General features: G+C 33.4%; 2 protein-coding genes across 2 annotated transcripts; one reads left to right on the top strand and one right to left on the bottom strand.

Annotated features, from left to right (window-relative positions):
* Positions 1-5,939: 5,939 nt before the first annotated feature.
* Positions 5,940-8,267, bottom strand: LOC136220321 (uncharacterized). The gene is made up of 5 exons (XM_066008131.1): positions 8,012-8,267; positions 7,838-7,898; positions 7,327-7,378; positions 7,148-7,217; positions 5,940-6,362 (listed from the first exon to the last, which is right to left on the bottom strand). Exons 1-5 carry the CDS (start codon positions 8,132-8,134, stop codon positions 6,279-6,281), a joined length of 390 nt encoding a protein of 129 aa, XP_065864203.1. The 5' UTR covers positions 8,135-8,267; the 3' UTR covers positions 5,940-6,278.
* Positions 8,268-14,570: 6,303 nt separating this feature from the next.
* On the top strand, positions 14,571-19,181 carry LOC136217826 (triose phosphate/phosphate translocator, chloroplastic-like). Its single transcript, XM_066004492.1, has 12 exons — positions 14,571-15,078; positions 15,278-15,349; positions 15,512-15,577; positions 15,708-15,786; positions 15,872-15,992; positions 16,538-16,633; positions 16,838-16,950; positions 17,246-17,323; positions 17,416-17,532; positions 17,888-17,987; positions 18,586-18,686; positions 18,876-19,181. Exons 1-12 carry the CDS (start codon positions 14,798-14,800, stop codon positions 18,900-18,902), a joined length of 1,251 nt encoding a protein of 416 aa, XP_065860564.1. The 5' UTR covers positions 14,571-14,797; the 3' UTR covers positions 18,903-19,181.
* Positions 19,182-20,111: the final 930 nt, after the last annotated feature.

Raw genomic sequence — 20,111 nt, forward strand, 5'->3', positions numbered from 1 at the left:
CATATGAGGTACTATACAAAACTGTCCCTAACTATAATCAACTAAAAGTGTTTGGTTGCAGTGCATACATGCAGAACAACATACCACATAGGGATAAGTTTGAAGATAGAGCACACCCTTGTGTTTATCTTGGAGGTTCTATGGGGCAAAAGGGGTGGAAACTATACAATCTGGTCACACAAAAAACTTTGCACTTCCAGGGATGTCAACTTCAATGAGCATTCCTTTCCTTATCACAAAATACCCTTGTCCTTGGATACTGGTTCTACTAGTACTCCAATACCTCAAATATCCCCTTCAAACACCTCTGACACTCACAGCTTAGATGATTTCTTTGTCCCCACACAAGATAATCCAACTGAAATTCATGAACCTGATCATTTTGTCTCTACACAAGATGATTCATCTGAAATCTCACAAATATCCCCACCTCTCAGAAGATCTACCAGAAATACCAAAACACCACAATGGACACAGGACTTTGTATTACATAGTGCCTGTTTTTTCCTTACCACAACCCTGCCTCCCCATGTTCAATACAACCCTACAGCCTATGCTTTCTTTAGTGAAGTTGCTAAAGGACCAGATCCCACTACTTATTCAGAGGCCATTCAATATCCCCAATGGACTCAAGCAATGCATAAAGAATTGCAGGCCCTTGAGGACAATGGTACCTGGATTGTTACTGACTTGCCAAAGGGGAAGAAAGCAATCACATCAAAGTGGTTATTCAAAACTAAGTACCTAGCAGATGGGACAATAGACAAATACAAGGCCAGGCTTGTGGCAAGAGGCTATAATCAAAAGTGGGGCACAGACTACCATGATAGCTTCTCTCCTATTGCTAAGGTGGTCACTGTCAGGTTATTCCTTGCTATTGCTGCTCATTTCCAGTGGAAAATTTATCAATGTGATGTGAACAATGCATACTTGCATGGTCACATAGAAGAGGAGTTGTATCTCATTCCACCTGAGGGTTATACAGCAGCCAAACCTGGTCAAGTTTGCAAGCTCATAAAGTCTCTATATGGCTTAAAACAAGCTGGGCGCCAATGGAACAAAGAGTTCACCAACACTCTACTCCATTTGGGTTTCACTAGATCAATGCATGATTATTGTCTTTTTACAAAGACAGGAGGGGCAGATTACATTGCATTGATTGTTTATGTGGATGATATTTTACTCACAGGCACAAACAAGGGGATGATTGATGACACAAAGAAAGCTTTACACCAAGCTTTCACAATAAAGGATCTAGGTACAGCAAAATATTTTCTGGGGATAGAACTATCCAGGACAGAAAAAGGATTAGTTCTATCTCAACAGAAATATATCAAAGACATGGTTCATGAAGCTGGAATGGATGATGCAAGTCCAGCAAATAGTCCCTTCCAAAGTGGGATCGAGTTGAATGCAGACATCCCTACAATAGCCAATGCAGAGAAGTATAGAAAAACAATTGGTAAACTCTTATATCTTGGTTTCACTAGACCAGATATAGGGTATATCACTCAGCAGCTCAGTCAATACTTGCAAGAGCCTACAGAAATACAGATGAATGCAGCTATGTATGTACTCAAATACTTGAAGGGAACAATGCAATTGGGGCTGTTCTATCCTAGTCAAACTCAATTACAACTCAGAGCTTTCTGCAATCATGATTATGAACTCCAAGAGCAAAGAGACAAGTTAAAGTTAGAAGCTTACTCAGATGCAGATTGGGCCAGATGCAAGGAGACCAGGAGATCAGTAGGAGGCTATTGTGTCTTTCTTGGCCAAGCTCTTATTTCCTGGAAGGCAAAGAAGCAGGCAACTGTGAGCAAATCCTCTACAGAAGCCGAGTACAGATCTATGGCAAATACTTCTTGTGAAGTCAAGTGGTTGACTTATTTGCTTCAAGAATTCAAAGTGGAAATTCATAAGCCTATACCCCTCTACTGTGACAACAAAGCAGCCATACATATTGCAGAAAATCCAGTGTTTCATGAGAGGACAAAACATCTGGATATTGACTGCCATGTGGTAAGGGAACACTTGCAAAGTGGTTTACTTGTTACTCCATTTGTGAACTCAAAAGACCAGTTAGCAGATATCTTAACAAAGCCATTGAGTTTTACTCAAATGTCACCGGTGCTAGAAGAAATGGGAATGATCCAGATTCCAAGCTTATGAAAGAGAAAGAGAAAATTGAAGTGTTCAAAGATAAAGCTGCAAAAGTGTCCAAACAGAAAAAAAGGCACCTTAAAGTTGGTCTGGTTAAAGTGTTTTTGTTTGCTGTAAGAAGACAGTCATCTCGTGAGGAGGGGCTGTTAAATAATAAAGTCACGTGATGACTTAAGTCAGGTCATGTGAGTGTAGTTAGTGATACGGTGTAGTTTTGGTATATCTGTTAGAGAGGTTAGTTTTGGCGGGAATGGTTAGTTGACTGTTAGGAAATCTGTTAGACAGATTAAATAAACACCTGCACAATTAGATCTCTATATAAGTCTGTAAACACTCATTCTTCTTCGATCAATAAGAATACGAATCTTTCTTATCAATCTCTGCTTCCAATTTAACAATAACAAATCAATGACCAACCTAGCATATTGACATCAATAATGCATGAGTCAGTTGATGAAGAATTATATTGATACCTCTTGAGGGGTATTCCAAGGCAAGAAAATGATTAGTATGCAAACTAACCAAGTCCCTTTATGGCATGAAGCAAGCAAGTATACAATGGAACAAGGCATTTTTTGACAAGCTAATTCAGACGGGATCATTAAATCTATTGTTAACAAAACAAGAGGTGATCATGATTTTTTGGGTGTTAATCACATGAAACTCTTTGGCACTAATTAAGGAGTTGAAATAAAAATTGCATACCAACTTTAATATCAGCGATACGAGGAAAGTAAAGTTCTTCTTAGGAGTTGAACTAGCAAGGTTAGAACATAGATTGTTGATTTCATAATCTAAGTATATCATGGACTTGATACGGAACACGTGATTGACATGAGAAACAAAGCACTATAATCCTTTTCCAACTAGCGTTCAGTTTGATGCATCAGTATAAAAAAATGCAAAGAACTTGAAAAAAAAATTGAAGACTTGTGGGAAGATTTATGTACTTAGGATTCATCGGACCAAATATTGCTTTGTTGGCTCAACAATTGAGTCAGTACATGAGTAATCCTGAAGCTATACAAATGGAAACTGCATTACATCTGAAATATTTGAAAGCATATTTGACATGAGATTGTTTTAGTTCAAAGTTAGATTTGCAGAAGATAGAAAGGTGTTATGACTTTGATTGGGGTAGGTGCAAAGTCATAAGGAGATCGGTGACTGACTATTGTGTATTTGTGGGATCATGTTTGGTATCCTGGAAATCCCAAAAGCATGTGAGTAAAAGCTCAACAGAAGCGGGATCTAAAGGAATGACAACCACATAATTTGAACTTAAATGGTTAATATAATTATTAGGAGAATTTCATATTACACCAAAGCTTCCAATACATCTTTATTACGACAATGAGGCTGCAATATACATAAAAGTTAATAATGTATTTCATGAAAAGATGAAGCATGTGGAGATTAATCCGAGAACATTTATTGAAAGGGTTTATTCATATACTTTATATATCGTCTACTAGTCAAGTAGCAAATTTAATGACTAAGCCTCATACTTGCAATTAAATGGCTACACTTGTAGGCAAAATGAATTTATTCAAGTGTGATTCATCTTGAGGAGGCTCTCATGAAGAATGAAGAAGTAGTAGCTCATACTTGGAAGGTTTGTTTAGTTAGTTAATTTGTTAAAAGTTGTTTTCCACATCACCTATGCAAGTTAGGTGTATAGATTGATTTTATATATAGTTGATGGAATAACATAATAGGTATATGTTTTTACTTCTTATCTTTTGACATCTTATGCAATTCTTTTATATATATATATATATATATATATATATATATATATATATATATATATATATATATAAAGGGTAAGGTACCAAAATAGGTCTAAAGTTTTTGGAGAAGTACCAATTTAGGCTCAACGTTCAAAATAACACTAATATAGGCTTAACGTTTACAACATAATATCAATTTAGGCTTAACGTTTACAATATAGCATCAATTTAGGCCCTACGTACAAAATAGCACTAATATAGACTTAACGTTTACAAAATAATACGAATTTAAGCTTAACGTTTACAAAATATATCCAATTTAAGCTAAATGCCACAATTAAATTAACCATATTATATTCTTTTCCTATTAACTTTATATGTTATCTTTTTATTTAGTTCTATTTTCTTATTTATTATAATACAATTAATTAGTTTTCTTGCCCATTAAAACCTTATATTTGTTTTTCATAAATGATTCCATGACTCCTAAATTACATTGCTCATATAATATATGCAAACTAAAAGTAATTGAATATCCACAATATTCGGAACACTAGTTAAAATAATATTGATATATGTCGGTGTTCGAAATATTGTGGATATTCAATTACTTTTAGTTTGCATATATTACATGAGCAATGAAAGTTAGTAGTCATGGAATCATTTATGAAAAATGAATATAAGATTTTAATGGGCAAGAATACTAATTAATTGTATTATAATAAATAAGAATATAGAACTAAATAAAAAGATAACATATAAAGTTAATAGGGAAAGAATATAATATGATTAATTTAATTATGACGTTTAGCTTAAATTGTATATATTTTGTAAAACGCTAAGCTTAAATTCGTATTATTTTGTAAACGTTAAGCCTATATTGGTGCTATTTTGTACGTGAGGCCTAAATTGATGTTATATTGTAAACGTTAAGCCTAAATTGATATTATGTTGTAAACGTTAAGCCTATATTGGTGTTATTTTGAACGTTGAGCCTAAATTGGTACTTCCCCAATAACCTTAGGCCTATTTTGGTACCTTATCCTAAAAAAAATAGGCCTAATATATCTGTTTTCTCCTATACTTAGTGCAAAACTTTAATTGTCTCCTTGAACTTTCTAAATTTTCAAATAACTTCCTATTCTTGTCCATTGCATTCAATAACCCTCTATTTCTCTATAGAATCTATTGGATGCAAAAAAAAAATGGAACACATGTCAAAAAAAAGTCAAATCGATAAATAGTTAGGAACTTTTGCAAGTTCATAAGACAGTTAAAATTTTGAAGTTATTGAATGCAATTAGACAAAAATAAAAGTTATTGGATAAGAATTTGAGGTTATTAAATGTAATTAGAAAAAAAAAACAGAGAACCATTTAGAATTTTAAGAGTTTAAAGAGGTAGTTGATATTTTGAACCAAATATAAAAAGCAACAAATGTAGTAAGCCCCAAAAAAACTTAACACCGACATCTTTTAATTTTAGTGCTCCTTCCTAAGCAGATTATGTTCATCTAACCTGACATCTTTTAATTTTAGTGCTCCTTCCTGAGCAGATTCTGTTCCTCTAACCTGACCTCCCATCGCTCTAACATGACCTCCCGTCGCTGTTGTTGCTGCCTTTGTTCATCCATAAGCTGGGAACGCATCACATTGAGTGGTGATGGCCTCTGTTTGCTCACTCAACTAGCACTGGGAGCCTTTATTTGCTCTTCCAAGGCCTCCATTAATGCAGTTCGTGCTTTTATGGCTGCTTTGGTTCGTTTGTGTACTATAAACGTTCAAAATGACCGTTGTCTCTAATACCAATGTCAGATTCTCAAGTTCTGAATTTAATGTCAAGAAGGATAGGATAGAATAGAAGGAGAGAAGGAAGTTAAGAGAATTTAGGAGATATGTTCCATAGATAGATTTGCTTTCGCAAGCATGACCTTACAAGCTGAGATCAGAAACAGTTACAAAGAAATACCTGGAATGTGACAGTTGGCTTAACTAACTTACTACGATCCAAAATAGACTAGGTGCCTCATAACAACTAGCAAAATTATAGGAAACAATACCAAAACAGTGCAAACAATATCAATAACATAATAACATAAGATAATTTGACTAATTGCTATGCTAACTAATAGAGTACTTATCTTAACCTAATTAGCATGTTTCTTCTTTCTTCTGCTATACGTGACATCTCTACTTGCATTTACAAACTAAGATTTTATCAAATAAAAGAAACTAAAATGTAAATTGACGAGGATTAACCAGAATACAATTATGACATTTGCTGCAATTTTTATTTCCTTTCAATTTTGCTTCTTTGCTTTGTTAACATTCATTCTGAGTAAACCTCCTCAAACAACTAAGTTTATGCCAAAATTGCAAGTCGTCACTCTTCCTTAACGAAATAACTTCGTGGCAAGGAAAATTCTTCTTCATGTCCTAGGATTTCTGCATCTTCGTCGTCTGGTTTCTGAAATTCAGAATTAACACGTCAGATCAGCAATAAAATTACGATCACCACGTACATAAACAGATATGATACTCAAAAATCAAAAGTAGAAGCAGGCATTGTGATTTTAATGTTTCAAAAAGGAATATTCTTTCATGGAACTTTGTATTTCGTAGGCTTGCAGTCACCACATATTTAGGATGAATTAATTGAAGGGGAGAATTCCAAATTCTTCCATCCAAAACATTACCTTCTTTTTTAATTGAAACATAAATAAAAAAAAATAATAATAAAAAAAAAAAACTAAACTAGCCCACTCCCAACCTCTGCAGCTAGCTAGCAACACCAGTAAAATCATCCTGGAGCAGATCCAAAACATAACCTTAACAAGATTATAATGAGAACAGCATGTGTGTCTACAAGAATATATGCAATTAAACCCATTGATCTTTTATGTGATTCTTATAAATTAATTCATAGTATCTCTGTTAGGGCGAGCCTTGGCGCAACGGTAAACGTTGTTGTCGTGTGACCAAGAGGTCACGGGTTCGAGTGTTAGGAGCGGCCTCTTGCCAAATAAATTGGCAGGGGAAGGTTTGCCCCCAGTACACCCTTGTGGTGGGACCCCTCCCCGGACCCTCGCTCAGCGGGGACGCGTAGTGCACCGGGCCGACCTTTATCTCTGTTAGGAGGTGAGTAGCAATTACTAAATCCAGCAGCCAACCAGATCTTATACTTTTATCGATAAAAACAATTATAATGATAGTAAAACTGAAAGGAAATGTATGATAAAAACTGGTAAATACCAGCATTTCGATGTTGTAGAAACGTTCTAGCAACTGCAAAACCTCATCTGGAGCAAAGTGTCGGTCAAAACTGTGAAGAGTCATCATAATATTAACAGTATGTAGTAGAAGGTTAATAGAATCATTACACAGCAGCCTAATAAAAATCAAAACGAAAGAGAGTTCAAAGGCCAAACAACCTTTTACGCATAAACTCCATTAGACCATAAATAACAAAGTGGCGATGCATGCCTGCATAAGACAATTTATGGGCTTATTTTCAAATTCTTTAAAACATATACATACAAATTAGGCAGAAAGTAAGTTAAGACTGGAGAATAAGATAAATTGAAAATAGTTTTCACCTACTCAGACAAATAATCAACAACATTTAACCATTCCAAAGTCACCTAAGGTTTTCTGAACAGCTATGAACTGATCTATTAGCACTAATGAAGCAGACCATAAAACAAATTTAAGGATGATAAGAGAACATATCTATTAATTCAATTGACAACAACAGGCTTATTTAATTGACATATTCTTAGTATTTCTCATTAATTCCATCCAGTTCTGCGATTATGTAGAGATTTGGATGCTCAATCAATACCAAATTTCATAATCAAGTAATTGAGGTTTCAAATAACGTTGATGAAGACAATCCAAATGGAATCCTTATAAAGAAAAAAAGAATAAGTGAATGGAACATACCCCGTAGTTTAACAGGAGGATAAATTTCGAGAGCTTCCAATAGCCTGAGCTCCAATTCAACCTGTGATTGTTCCAAATTAACCAAAACCAAAAGAAAAACAAAAGGAAGGAGTGGACTCCATGAAAACAAGTGCAGAAGTTAAAGTGCTGGACGGGAGAGGGAGAAAGGGAAACCTTAGAGAGGGAGGAAGCAGAAGACGGAGGAACTTTACATGGAGAATGTACGGACATACCGTCCTGTTCCTCTTCTCTCTGTTTGCCTTTGCCTTTGCCTTTGCTGCCTCCACTTCCCTCCATTTTCCCGATCGAAACCTGGAGAGTTTCGTGTGTAGATGAATTTTGATTTCGAAACAAGGAAAGAACTCGCTCCTATTTGATTTTTGCAGGGGTTTAGCGTTTTATATCAAGGGCTAGCTAAGAGCATAAAACGGTTAATATGTTTTGGGCCATAATTCAGTTAGGCCCTTTTTGAATGGGTTTGAACATTGGGCCGAATGATGATTCTTGAGCCCAAAATGCTAACGGAAGCCGTCGGGATGGAATGGAAGCTATTTCAGATACAAATTAAATAACTACACGTACTTAATAGCTTCAATTATTAACATGATAGGTTTTTCTTTTAAATCATTAATATGATAGGATTTGTTACGTAAAATATTTATTTATTACGTGTAGCTGTTGGTTCCACGTGAAATAAATGTTTAGTTGTGAGATAGGATATGAAATCGTTATCATTTTATTTTTTTTGGGAAGAAGGAAGGCTAAAAAGCCCAGGGGACAACAAAAAGAAACAAAAAGAAAGAGCTAGGAAGGAAGTTAAGTCAGATGGGGTCCTTGGTGGACCATAATCACTCTTGAAGAAGCCTGCCATGCTGGTCTTCATGAAGAATGTGCTGGAGGCCTGCAGGAGGCTCATCACATTCGTGATGTCCCTGCGAAATTTGCCAACCAGTCAGTCGCCTGATTCATTTTATAAAGCATATCTCCGAAATATTCTTAGAGATGGATCGAATATAAAATCCGCTCGAGGAAATTACATCAATAATCACATATTATATAGATTTTACAATTAACACTGATTTTTTATTTGCTTTTATCAATTCCTTATTTTCTTTAATTAGAATAGCAAATAACCCAATTTTTTTATGATTTTGTCATATTTAATCGGATACTCTATTTTTTTAATAATTATTTTATTTTACTAAATTATTAATTAGATACTAATAACTAATCCCTAAATCTTTGCTTCCACTATTTCCATTTCTTTTCACCATCTTCTATCATCTTGATTGCGCCAGTTTTTTTTATATAAATATCTGTTTGAGAATTTAATGATTCAATCTTCTGCAGTTAATTAATCTTTCTGTCCAATAAAAAATAATCAATATATCAATTGAAAACTAAAAAGTTTTGAAATGTTATACAATTAAAATCAAAACATACATTAGTATGGAATTGTTTCCGGATGGAATCGTTTCCAGACATCAATGAAGTAAGATGATTAGTCATTTGTAAAGAAATCAGGATCAATATCAAATCACCATTTAAGAAATTCATATATTTTCATGAAAAAATTAATTATTTTTTTCCAGAAATTCTCATAGTCTTATTATGGTGGTTGAACGAAACAAAATAAAAAAGGTTTCAATTTTTTAGATTTGGTTTTTGGCATTTTTCCTAATTGTTTAATTGGTTTTAGAGTTTTCCTCAAAGTTGGAAAAGTGGAAATCATCTTAATGATATTGTTGATTTCCTTAGTTATTCTCTCATTTCCATATTCTAATTTGAATGGTATGATTTTAAAATGAAAAAATTCCAGATATTCAACCATGAATCTCTGGAAAAAAAATGTCAAAAGGATAGTTTGCAGAGACATAAGAAGTTATATTCAAAAGATATTATTTCTTATTTTTTAAATAAATAAATTATCCCATAAAATAATAAATGAGACTTATATGATAAATTCAATCACAAAGTTTAACATTTGACATTTTAAAAATTATATTTTCACAGAATGAGATACTTGTTAAATTGTGAGGCAGTTTGACTATTACGTAATTCACCCAAAATAGAATGAATTGATCCATTATAGTGAATGATGTTAAAATTTGTCTAACCACTTTTTATAAATAAATAATTTATTGTTATTTTAATTAAATCATTCTATCAAATTTTTTTATTGAAAGGTTGGTTAATCATTCTATCAAATTAAAATAGCTAAAAGTTTATCTTCCACTTTTTCTCGCACCGTGCTCTCTCTCTCACTTGCAGCCATTCAGTTCATAAATCCATCGTTTTCTCTTCCAATTAACCTTAACATAGTTGAGTATGACTGGTAATACGAAGATCGTGGTGATCTGCTTTTTTATTGCTAATTGTATTGAAAGTTATCTGCACTCCAAAAAGTAATATGATAACTCGATATTTTTTCCTTCATTGGTATCAAGCCACAAATCTCGTGTTCTGTCAGTTTTGATCCACAAATAATTTTCTACAATTACAGTACACATGAAGGTTTCCTATTGGAACGATAATCTACCGATAACGAGCAACTCCCTATAACTCTAATAGGAATGATCAGGAGCTTATAGACGAGGATTCAAAGGAATTCTATAGACATGTTTAAAATTCGGTCCTCAGTTGTTTCACTATTATTAAGGGTAATACTAAATTTAGCATTGAAATGTCTAATCGGGCAATTGATGTTGTTGGGCCCACGAGTTCACCAATAGCTCTACCATTAGTATGATATTGTCCGCTTTGGGCCAAGCCCGCACGGATTTGTTTTTGGGCTCCTTCCCAAAAGGCCTCATACTAATGTAGTTGGTGAACTTCTTTATAAACTATGCAACTCTCTTGTATCTTTCCGATGTGGGACTTGGGATGCATACCCAACAATCCTCCCCTCAGACCAAGGACCACGAGCCTCCCCTTCAGCGATAATCTGTCTAATCATCTTGTACCGCCGCCAACCCGCGAAACACGCCGCCTGACCACCACAATATCAGGAAGACTTTCGACACAAGGCACCAAGCACAGATTTCCCATCGCGAGGTCACATTGAGAGCCTCCCACATCTCCTTAGATCTCATGCACGTTCTCCCAGCCAAACCATCGGCTCTGATACCAGTTGTTGGGCCCACGAGTTCACCAATAGCTCTACCATTAGTATGATATTGTCCGCTTTGGGCCAAGCCCGCACGGATTTATTTTTGGGCTCCTTCCCAAAATGCCTCATACTAATGTAGTTGGTGAACTTCTTTATAAACTATGCAACTCTCTTGTATCTTTCCGATGTGGGACTTGGGATGCATACCCAACAATTGACACCTCTTTATTTTATGAAATAGCATTCAGACAGCAATATACTTTAAAAGTAGTACATCGAAAAATCACACAAAACATTTATATGGGTAAAGTCCAAAAAAACTCATGTGTTGTCAAACCAGTGCTTGAAAACAAATTGTCCAAAAGGTGACTGAGCATTTTCGTTTTGCTGAAAACGATGATCTTTTAATTTGACACTATAAAAAATGACTATTAACGACTTCAAAATAGAAAATTTCAAGAATTTAAGTCCAAAAATAAGGGTTAAAGTGCAAAAATACCCCTAATGTTTTAGGTCGGGAGCAATTTTATCCCTAACGTCTAAAATGGTATAATTTTATCCCTAATGTTGGAAGTCAAAAGCAATTTTACCTCTAACGTTGATAAATTGGGTCAATTTGAGAAATAATTCATCAAACTGTCTTCTCGGTCATGAATAATAGTGTTTGAAATTGATCTAATTTATCAACGTTAGGGGTAAAATTTGTGTAAAATTATAAAATTGATATGCAATTGGTGCAAAATAAAGAAAAAAAAATGACTGTATTTTATAATAGTGTCTGAAATTGATCCAATTTATCAACGTTAGGGATAAAATTGTTGTTGGTTACAAACATTAGGGGTAAAATTGCACCATTTTAGATGTTAGGGGTAAAATTGCACCTGACCCAAAACGTTAGGGATATTTGATGTGTAACAACCCGAGAATTCCGGAAATGGATGATTACAAGTCGGAAACATTATAATTTACGTTTTTTATAAAAAAAAATCATGAAAATAATGCATGACAATTGAACGATTTTGCATTTTTCGTCACCAAAAATTGAACAATTTTGTATTTTTTTGTAATAAAAAATTGAACAATTTTACATTTTTTGTCTAAATTTTTTTTACGTAGAATTTTGCCCCCCTCTCCCTCAAATCCTGGATTCGCCACTGACTATGAAACCAAATTTTTCATTTTCGGATCATTTTCTCTCATTTTAACATTGTGACCACTGAACTTTAATTCTTAACGGTATGATCACTGAACTTTATACTTTTTAACACTGTTGCCACTAAACTTTAATTAACTCCTCAAAATGACCACGACATCAAAATGAAAATATTCAAGAATTAAAGTTGTTCAGAACGACATTACCATGAAACCATATTTTTTATTTTCAAAAATCACACTTTTTGGAGTTTTATCTCACTAAAAATTCACTCTCTCTTTCTCTCTCCTGACCAAACAACACCTAAATAACCTCAAAACGAAAAATTTCAAGAATTAAAGTTCATTAGAATATCATTAACTCTTCGAATTTTTTATTTTGAGACCGTCAATGGTCGTTTTGAAGCGTTGAGTGACCACATGTGTTAAAAAGTGTAAAGTCTAGTGGTCTTACCGTTAAAAATTAAAATTCAGTAGCAATATGTGTAATTTACCCATTAAAAAATTAAAGTTATTTATAATATCACAAAATTTTTTAATTTTTTAATTTTAAAACTGTCACTAGATCAGTAAAATGAAAAATCTAATCATCTTCTTGACAAAAACGAAAAAAGCTAAATCATTTTATAGACAAAAACATAATCAGATGGCAGTTTGACAATATGTAAAACCACATACTTTATTTTACTTTACCCTTTATTTATTTGAATTTGGAAAAATAACCCAATTCCATGAAGGTTAGTCCCACCCATTGCCTACTAGTAACAAATGCAATGATGATGTAGAAAGAAAATGACAAGATGGAGCAACTGCAACAACCACAAAGTTGAAGCGGAATGGACATCACCACACCACACCTACCTACGCCATCATACAATTATACATTAATATTATTTATTCCTTGCTAGTAATAACAGTCATCCTATTTTCGTATCGTCCGTAAAATAAAATGTCATTTTATCAGTAAAATCAAACTTATAATGTTTTATTATTTAGTGGCGATCCATTCAATGATTAAACTTAACTTACTAAATATTATTATGATTGTTTTAGTTAGCAACTAACAACTGAGTTGCCTTTAGTGCCATATCAGCCGGCCATCTCCATTTCTCCCAACTAATTTTCCAATTAGATAAGAAAGAAAAAGTTACGGCATCAACACTAATATAAGGACCTTGTTGTTTGCCGATAACTGATTATATTAGCTCTTAGTTTATTATCGTTTTGGTTAGTTAATTTAACTAAGTGATTGTGTAAACTTGTTTGGTAAAACTTATCTGATTGCTTATAACTATTTGTGTAAAGTGACAAATAAGGATATGATGAAGTCTCCATTTAAGGTTAAATGATAGTAATTAGCGTAAAAATGTCATTCAAAAGAGATAGAATAATAAATTCATAAAACCAGCTTTTTTTACTTAATAAGTTCTTCCAAACATCTATCACAACTATTAAAAGTTTAACAAGTCAAAACCTCTAATTTTTTCCTAAAAATCTTTATACCAAACATGATCAAGGTAAAATAGATAAAGGACAATCGTCACTTGAAAAAAAAAATTGTATTTAACTCGAAAATAATAAAATTTAAGTTAGAAATTTTACTATTATTAATGATATTTTACTATTATAAAAACTAAATTGATATCAATTAAAGTTGGTTTGAATAGAAAGATTAATCAATTAATCTAAGTTTTAAATTCGATTCTCAGTATACACGTAAAATTTTAATGGAAAAGGGTAAAGTGATATCAATTATAAAGTAATTACATAAAATGTATCTTAAAGTAAAATTGAAATTTTGGTGATGTTTTAATGAGTAAAATGGTTTTTGAGACATGTTCAAGGTATTTTTATAACTTTTTCCTTTATTTATATTTTAAGTAAGAGTGTCTTCTATGTTTACTTTCTTTTTTATAAAGTAAGTTTTACTTTGTTTTTTCTATCATTGGATGGGCTTACTTTGTTAAAGTTTATCACCATCCAATAGTGAAAAAAAACAAAGTAAGAATAACCCAACCACTTAAGTAGATTTCAAAATCCTTTCCTAATTACATCAGATTTCATGTATGGCTTGACTTTTACATTATAAGGGAAACTATATCTTACAAGCATCTGGTAGGATTTAGTAGCAAGTTAAAATTGAATATTGAGATTTACAATAATCTAATAAAAAAACAACATAAACAGTCAATGTTTTTGAAGTTGGTAACATCTCAGCATAAGAATATTATTTATTTTGATATATGAATTATCAAAATAACAATATTTGTAATTTTAATTGTATTATGGTTTCTTATGATCTGCCCAAAAATTGAAAGTTCAAACTATTTGTAAACAATTACTTAAATTTGTAGCAAATGAAATAATTTAATAAAAATAAAATAATAAAAAATGAAGTCCAACAAGAAAAGTTTTTAGAGGGAAAGTATAGGCAAAAAGACAAGAAATCAAAACGCACGTAACTGTCTTCGTCTTCCTCTTCTCTATTATTGAACTTTTTTCAGTCATCAGCTACTCTTCTTTTTCATTATTTCCAAAATTTTTGTTTTATATTTTTTTAGAAAAACTTCATTTCACTTTCCAAGAAGAAGAGACTACTGCTTGCTTCTCAAAACCATGCCCTTTGCTTCTGATCGATGTATCTGCTCCTCCTAAGTCATTAATGATCCCTTGATTTTTTAGTCTAAATTACAAAGGCAATGGCTTCTACACCAACTTCAATTTCTTCTTCTCGATTCTCTTCTCTCTACTTATCTCCTACTAGAATTTCTTCGAATCAACTTTCACTCAAACCTCGATCACTGCCTGCCGCTCAAACCACGCGATTGGCTTCCTTATCGTTGCCGGAACTTCCAATTTCTGTTTCGCCGGTTCTTTTCTCCGGTAAGTCATTGAGAATCGTTGGCTTGAGTCAACCGATTAGGCGACCGAGTTCTGTTGACTTTCCGGTTGTTAAGGCTGCGGCCGCTGATGCCGATGGGTAAGACTTGCATATTCTTTTTCTGAATTTAAAAGAAAAAAATGGAAAAACAAATGTGCCTCCCAATTAGTTCGCAAAGAATAGATGGTGAATCAAATTGAAATTGAAATTGAAGCTGAATTTTCACCCATTAAGTGTTGTTTTGAAATATATGATATCAGTGCTGCATATCTGTTATAATTTGAATTTGCGGGTGCAGACATGTAGAGCCTGCTAAAAGCTTTGGTGAGAGATTTCCTGCACTGGTTACAGGTTTCTTCTTCTTTACGTGGTAAGATATCATATATATTTGAGTTGCAGGCAAATATTATCATTTTGTTTGCAGATCCAATTTTGAGGCTAATCTAGCACCCTAGCAGCTGCTAAAAAGCCATTAAGCTCTGCCTTGTATTTGATTTAAGGAATAACTGATTGGTTTGTGTTTCCTGTACAGGTACTTCTTAAATGTCATCTTCAACATACTCAACAAAAAAGTCTACAATTATTTCCCATATCCATAGTATGTGGATTTTTCTCCCTTAGATCAATTATGGATTCATGTTATCTATCGTATACTGCACTATGGTCACTCCTGGCGCTTTTGAAGTTTATTACTTTATCTCATAATTCCTAGTCTGCTCTTTTTTCAGTTTTGTTTCCGTCGTACATCTCCTGGTTGGAGTGGTATATTGCCTTGTTTCTTGGTCTGTGGGTCTTCCCAAACGTGCAGTAAGTTACAGTAGCTTCAATTGCTATATTTACTCAACAATTGTTCAGTAAATTTTGATCATAACAAATTTTCTTCTGTAACCAGCCAATTGATAGGCAACTCTTGATGTTATTGACTCCAGTTGCATTCTGTCATGCCCTCGGACATGTCATGTCAAATGTGTCATTTGCAGCAGTTGCTGTATCTTTCACACACACAATCAAAGGTATTGACTATCTGAAGTGATGAAAAACTACATGTTTGGAATGACTTTTAACTCGTGCAAAAACTGGTTTAGTTTTTGTTTTTCTTTTGTTTGATCACGCTAAAGTGTGATTGTTCACAGATAGAGGCTGTACAGTTTTAGTCCTAGTTGCACATGCACAGAGTATAACACACACGTACATACAACTGCACTCTTCAGGTTTCCTTGATGCCTAGAACACTTGGATGTAAGAAGAGTATGGTTGTGAAATTTAGTTGTTCATATCTTAAGTAGATTTTCCTGCTTTCTCTAAAATAAAAATTAGATGTCCGTGTTATATTTAGGTTGATGAAGGTACTGTACTAAAATCCTGTGTACACTTGAGGCATTGCCATACAAGTTCCTAATAATGGATTTTAAAATATTTTCAAACTGAGGCAGTTATATCTCGTGTTTAGGGGATAAGGAAACATTGTTTAATTTTCTTTTGCTTAAGATGTTTGTAAGTTGAGAAATAGGCTTTGATGTATCTAGTACTTGACTATTTTTCTGATGTTCTTCTACAGCTCTCGAGCCATTCTTCAGTGCTTCTGCTTCTCAGTTTGTGCTTGGCCAGCAAATTCCCTTGTCTCTATGGCTATCGTTGGCTCCTGTAGTTATTGGTAAGTCAGAATATCATAGTAATAGTATTGTGATATCTCCTTGATTTGTTTCCTTATTGCAAGGAAATAAAGTACTACTTTCAGAATCTTAAATACTCTGAAGACTTACACCAGTTTCTAGCTCCTGATTTTTATGTGATATGTAATGCCACTTCAGTCCTCTTGCGTATGCTATTGGCTGAAGTATTCTGGTTTCTCTTTTAGGTGTATCCATGGCATCATTGACTGAACTTTCCTTTAACTGGACTGGGTTTGTTAGTGCAATGATTTCAAACATTGCATTTACCTACAGAAGTATCTATTCTAAGAAAGCAATGGTAAGGTTATTTAGGAAGTGTGATATTTGCCCTGTTCTTAATTTTGTAATTTAGTACAATTTCCTCTAACATTTGTATTTCTAACGTGTTACTCTTACCATTTATTCTAATTTAACCATGATGAATACCAACAAAATATAACCTCAAGAGTTCTATAAAATCCTATGCTACTGCTTTCAGGCGTGAAAATGCACTGATTATATCAACTGATCCTTGGACTGTTGAATTTGGAGTAGGATATATTTCCCGTTCCTTAAATCTACCAAATCCTGTGACTGACATTCGACTTTTACAGACTGGTATGGACAGCACAAATGTATATGCTTACATTTCAATAATTGCCCTCATAGTTTGCATCCCACCAGCAGTACTAGTAAGTATAGCTGTTACAGAAATAGCTATAACTTTTACATTTCTATTGTTTTATTTCTTTCGCAAATGTTTGACTGTTGGTTGATTGTACAGATTGAAGGCCCTCAGCTTATGCAATATGGTTTCAAAGATGCAATTGCCAAAGTGGGATTACACAAATTCGTGTCTGACCTGTTTTGGATAGGAATGTTTTATCATCTATACAATCAGGTACTTCACATCTTTGGAACTTACAGCTCCCCTTCTGGGTAAGTATGCAAAGAAGGGGAACAACATAAAGAAAAATAAGATGGTGTCAAATATATATTGTTCATAATGTACCTTCAAAATTTGATAGATTAGTCTTAATAGTTAATAGGAAGAAAGTATGGCATGAAAATAGTCCTAATATGTCAATAGATATTCTTCCAACTTAAGTCAACCTTTTCCCTCGGCATCTTATGGAGGCTCCTTTTGGACTCGAGCTCTTTAGGCTATTCCAATCCAATTGTGTGTCCTTTCTTGACATAAGAACTGTGTATTGTGTACTGCTACGTCCATTGATGACTTTGAGCTTCAATTTCAGGTTGCCACGAATACTTTGGAACGAGTTGCACCTCTGACGCATGCAGTTGGAAACGTGTTGAAGCGAGTCTTCGTCATTGGGTTCTCCATTGTAGTATTTGGTAACTCTTCTTAACTCTTACATGACTTGCCAAAATATAAAAAACAAACATGTTTCTGATATATTATATATGTAAAATGCTCCTTTTTTATATGGGGAATAGTTTATCAGAGGAGGCGCTTAATAGAACTGTTGCTTTAGATTGGTAAAAATCTAAAGATATTTTATAACTTTGTAGAAAAATTTACTTGGTTTAACCGGATGTCTCTTCAAGGAAGATCCAGGTTAGCAGCAAAACAAAGAGAGGGCCGCTGTCCGCCAAAAACTCTCTAATGCTTAAGTCAATCAATCTTTGCTTAAGATAGAACTAAATTTGAATAGCAACAATTCTAGAGCCTTTATACGAGACTTGAAATAAATATCCTATTTAGAATAACACTAATGTTACTATATTCTATCTAGGAAATAACCTTAACGAGGATAGAATATCTAATGGCACCGTCTCATGTATTCTAATTAGATTAGGAGTAACATATCTCATTCAGGAAATATCCTGTCTAATAAAGAAATCTGGTTAATCTAGTCTCTTGAACCGGACCAAATATTTCCGGATGTTATCACATGTTTATACTTGATAATAATAATTGAACATTTTGCAGGTAATAGAATCTCCACTCAAACTGGTATTGGGACAGCAATAGCCATTGCAGGAGTTGCCATCTACTCTCTGATAAAGGCTAACCTGGAGGAGCAAAAACGGGTATTATTTTTATTTTAAGACATCATGCATCCCTTAGTTTTTAACAATTTTTTTATTGCATCTTCCATACATTTTTCTCCTCTTAACAAGTTTATAGAGTAGGATGAAAGTGGATTTTTTTCTAATTAGTTTGGGGTTAGAAAAGATAATTTGACATTGTATTCATGAATTTTCCTTTGTTTATTTCAGAAGGCTGCGTTAAGTTCGGCATCATAAAGGGATAACCCTTTTTTATCTATGGAAGGCAAAAACAGTGTCTTTATCTTCAGAATTTAATAACCGGATGTCCAAATTCAAGGTGAAAATAGAAGAAAATTTGTGCACCTAGAAATCGTGGATGGAATAATGTCTAGTATCGAAGATGGCCTCCAAATAATAGGCTACTCTTCTTTTTTTACAAAATTGGAACTGTACCTAGACTCTCAACCATTTCTTTCACCATGGGATTATAGATTACCAATCTGAGTATAACATTTTTCAGAAAATATTCTCTTCCATAGCAATCTCCTTAAAAGCTTTTACTTGAGTTTACCTTTTTATATTTTTTTTTATCATTGATTTAAAGACCAGATTTATTATAAATAAAAAAATTGCAAAAGTATCTTTAACATTTACAGCCAAAAACAGTTTTACTCTAACATCTAAAATAGTGTAATTTTACGTGACGGCCAAGAGCAAATTTACCCTTGACATTGAAGTTTGATCAATTTTAAACACTATTATCAAACACAAATATTTTTTATTTATTCTGCACCAATAGCACATCAATTGGTTCAAAAGAAAAGATTTCATATTTTTTTTTAATTTTTGTCCAACTCATACAACATACGATATGTTTTTTAAATTGATCTAAAATTGCATTTGGGTAAAACCCCTTTTGGCAATCTTATTTCTCTTTCCGATTTTTTTAATATATAATTAATTTCTAATTCAATAAAACACTTATATACCAGGGCATTATTGAAAAACTGCTGCAAAATAGAAAAATTCCCTAACATGGTTGCTAACAGATTCAAATTTCACAAATGTAGAAATGATTTCCTAGATTTGGGTGGATTAATTTCCTGGTAAAAGATTCAACACACCAATCTGTTACCAGCACAGGCATTTGCAACATTAACACTTGTGACATGACAATAGCGGACTAGGTGATAATCTGTTTGACTTTGATTCGATTTAATATTACCAAATATTAAATCATGATGCAAAAATCAACATTCTGATTACTAAATAATAGGTCAAAAAAACAAATATCATCACAAAATACTCCCAAAGCTCTTGAAAACAATCACATACGAACCCTAACTGACCAATTTGTAGACCAAGAGTAAGTTTAATCTCCACCATGGGATTATTAATCTCCACCATGGGATTCGAATAAAGTCTAAATGTGGGATTCTAATAAAGTCTAAATGTGAACAGTAT

This window comes from Euphorbia lathyris, chromosome 2, assembly GCF_963576675.1.
Source record: "Euphorbia lathyris chromosome 2, ddEupLath1.1, whole genome shotgun sequence".
Taxonomy (NCBI): domain Eukaryota; kingdom Viridiplantae; phylum Streptophyta; class Magnoliopsida; order Malpighiales; family Euphorbiaceae; genus Euphorbia; species Euphorbia lathyris.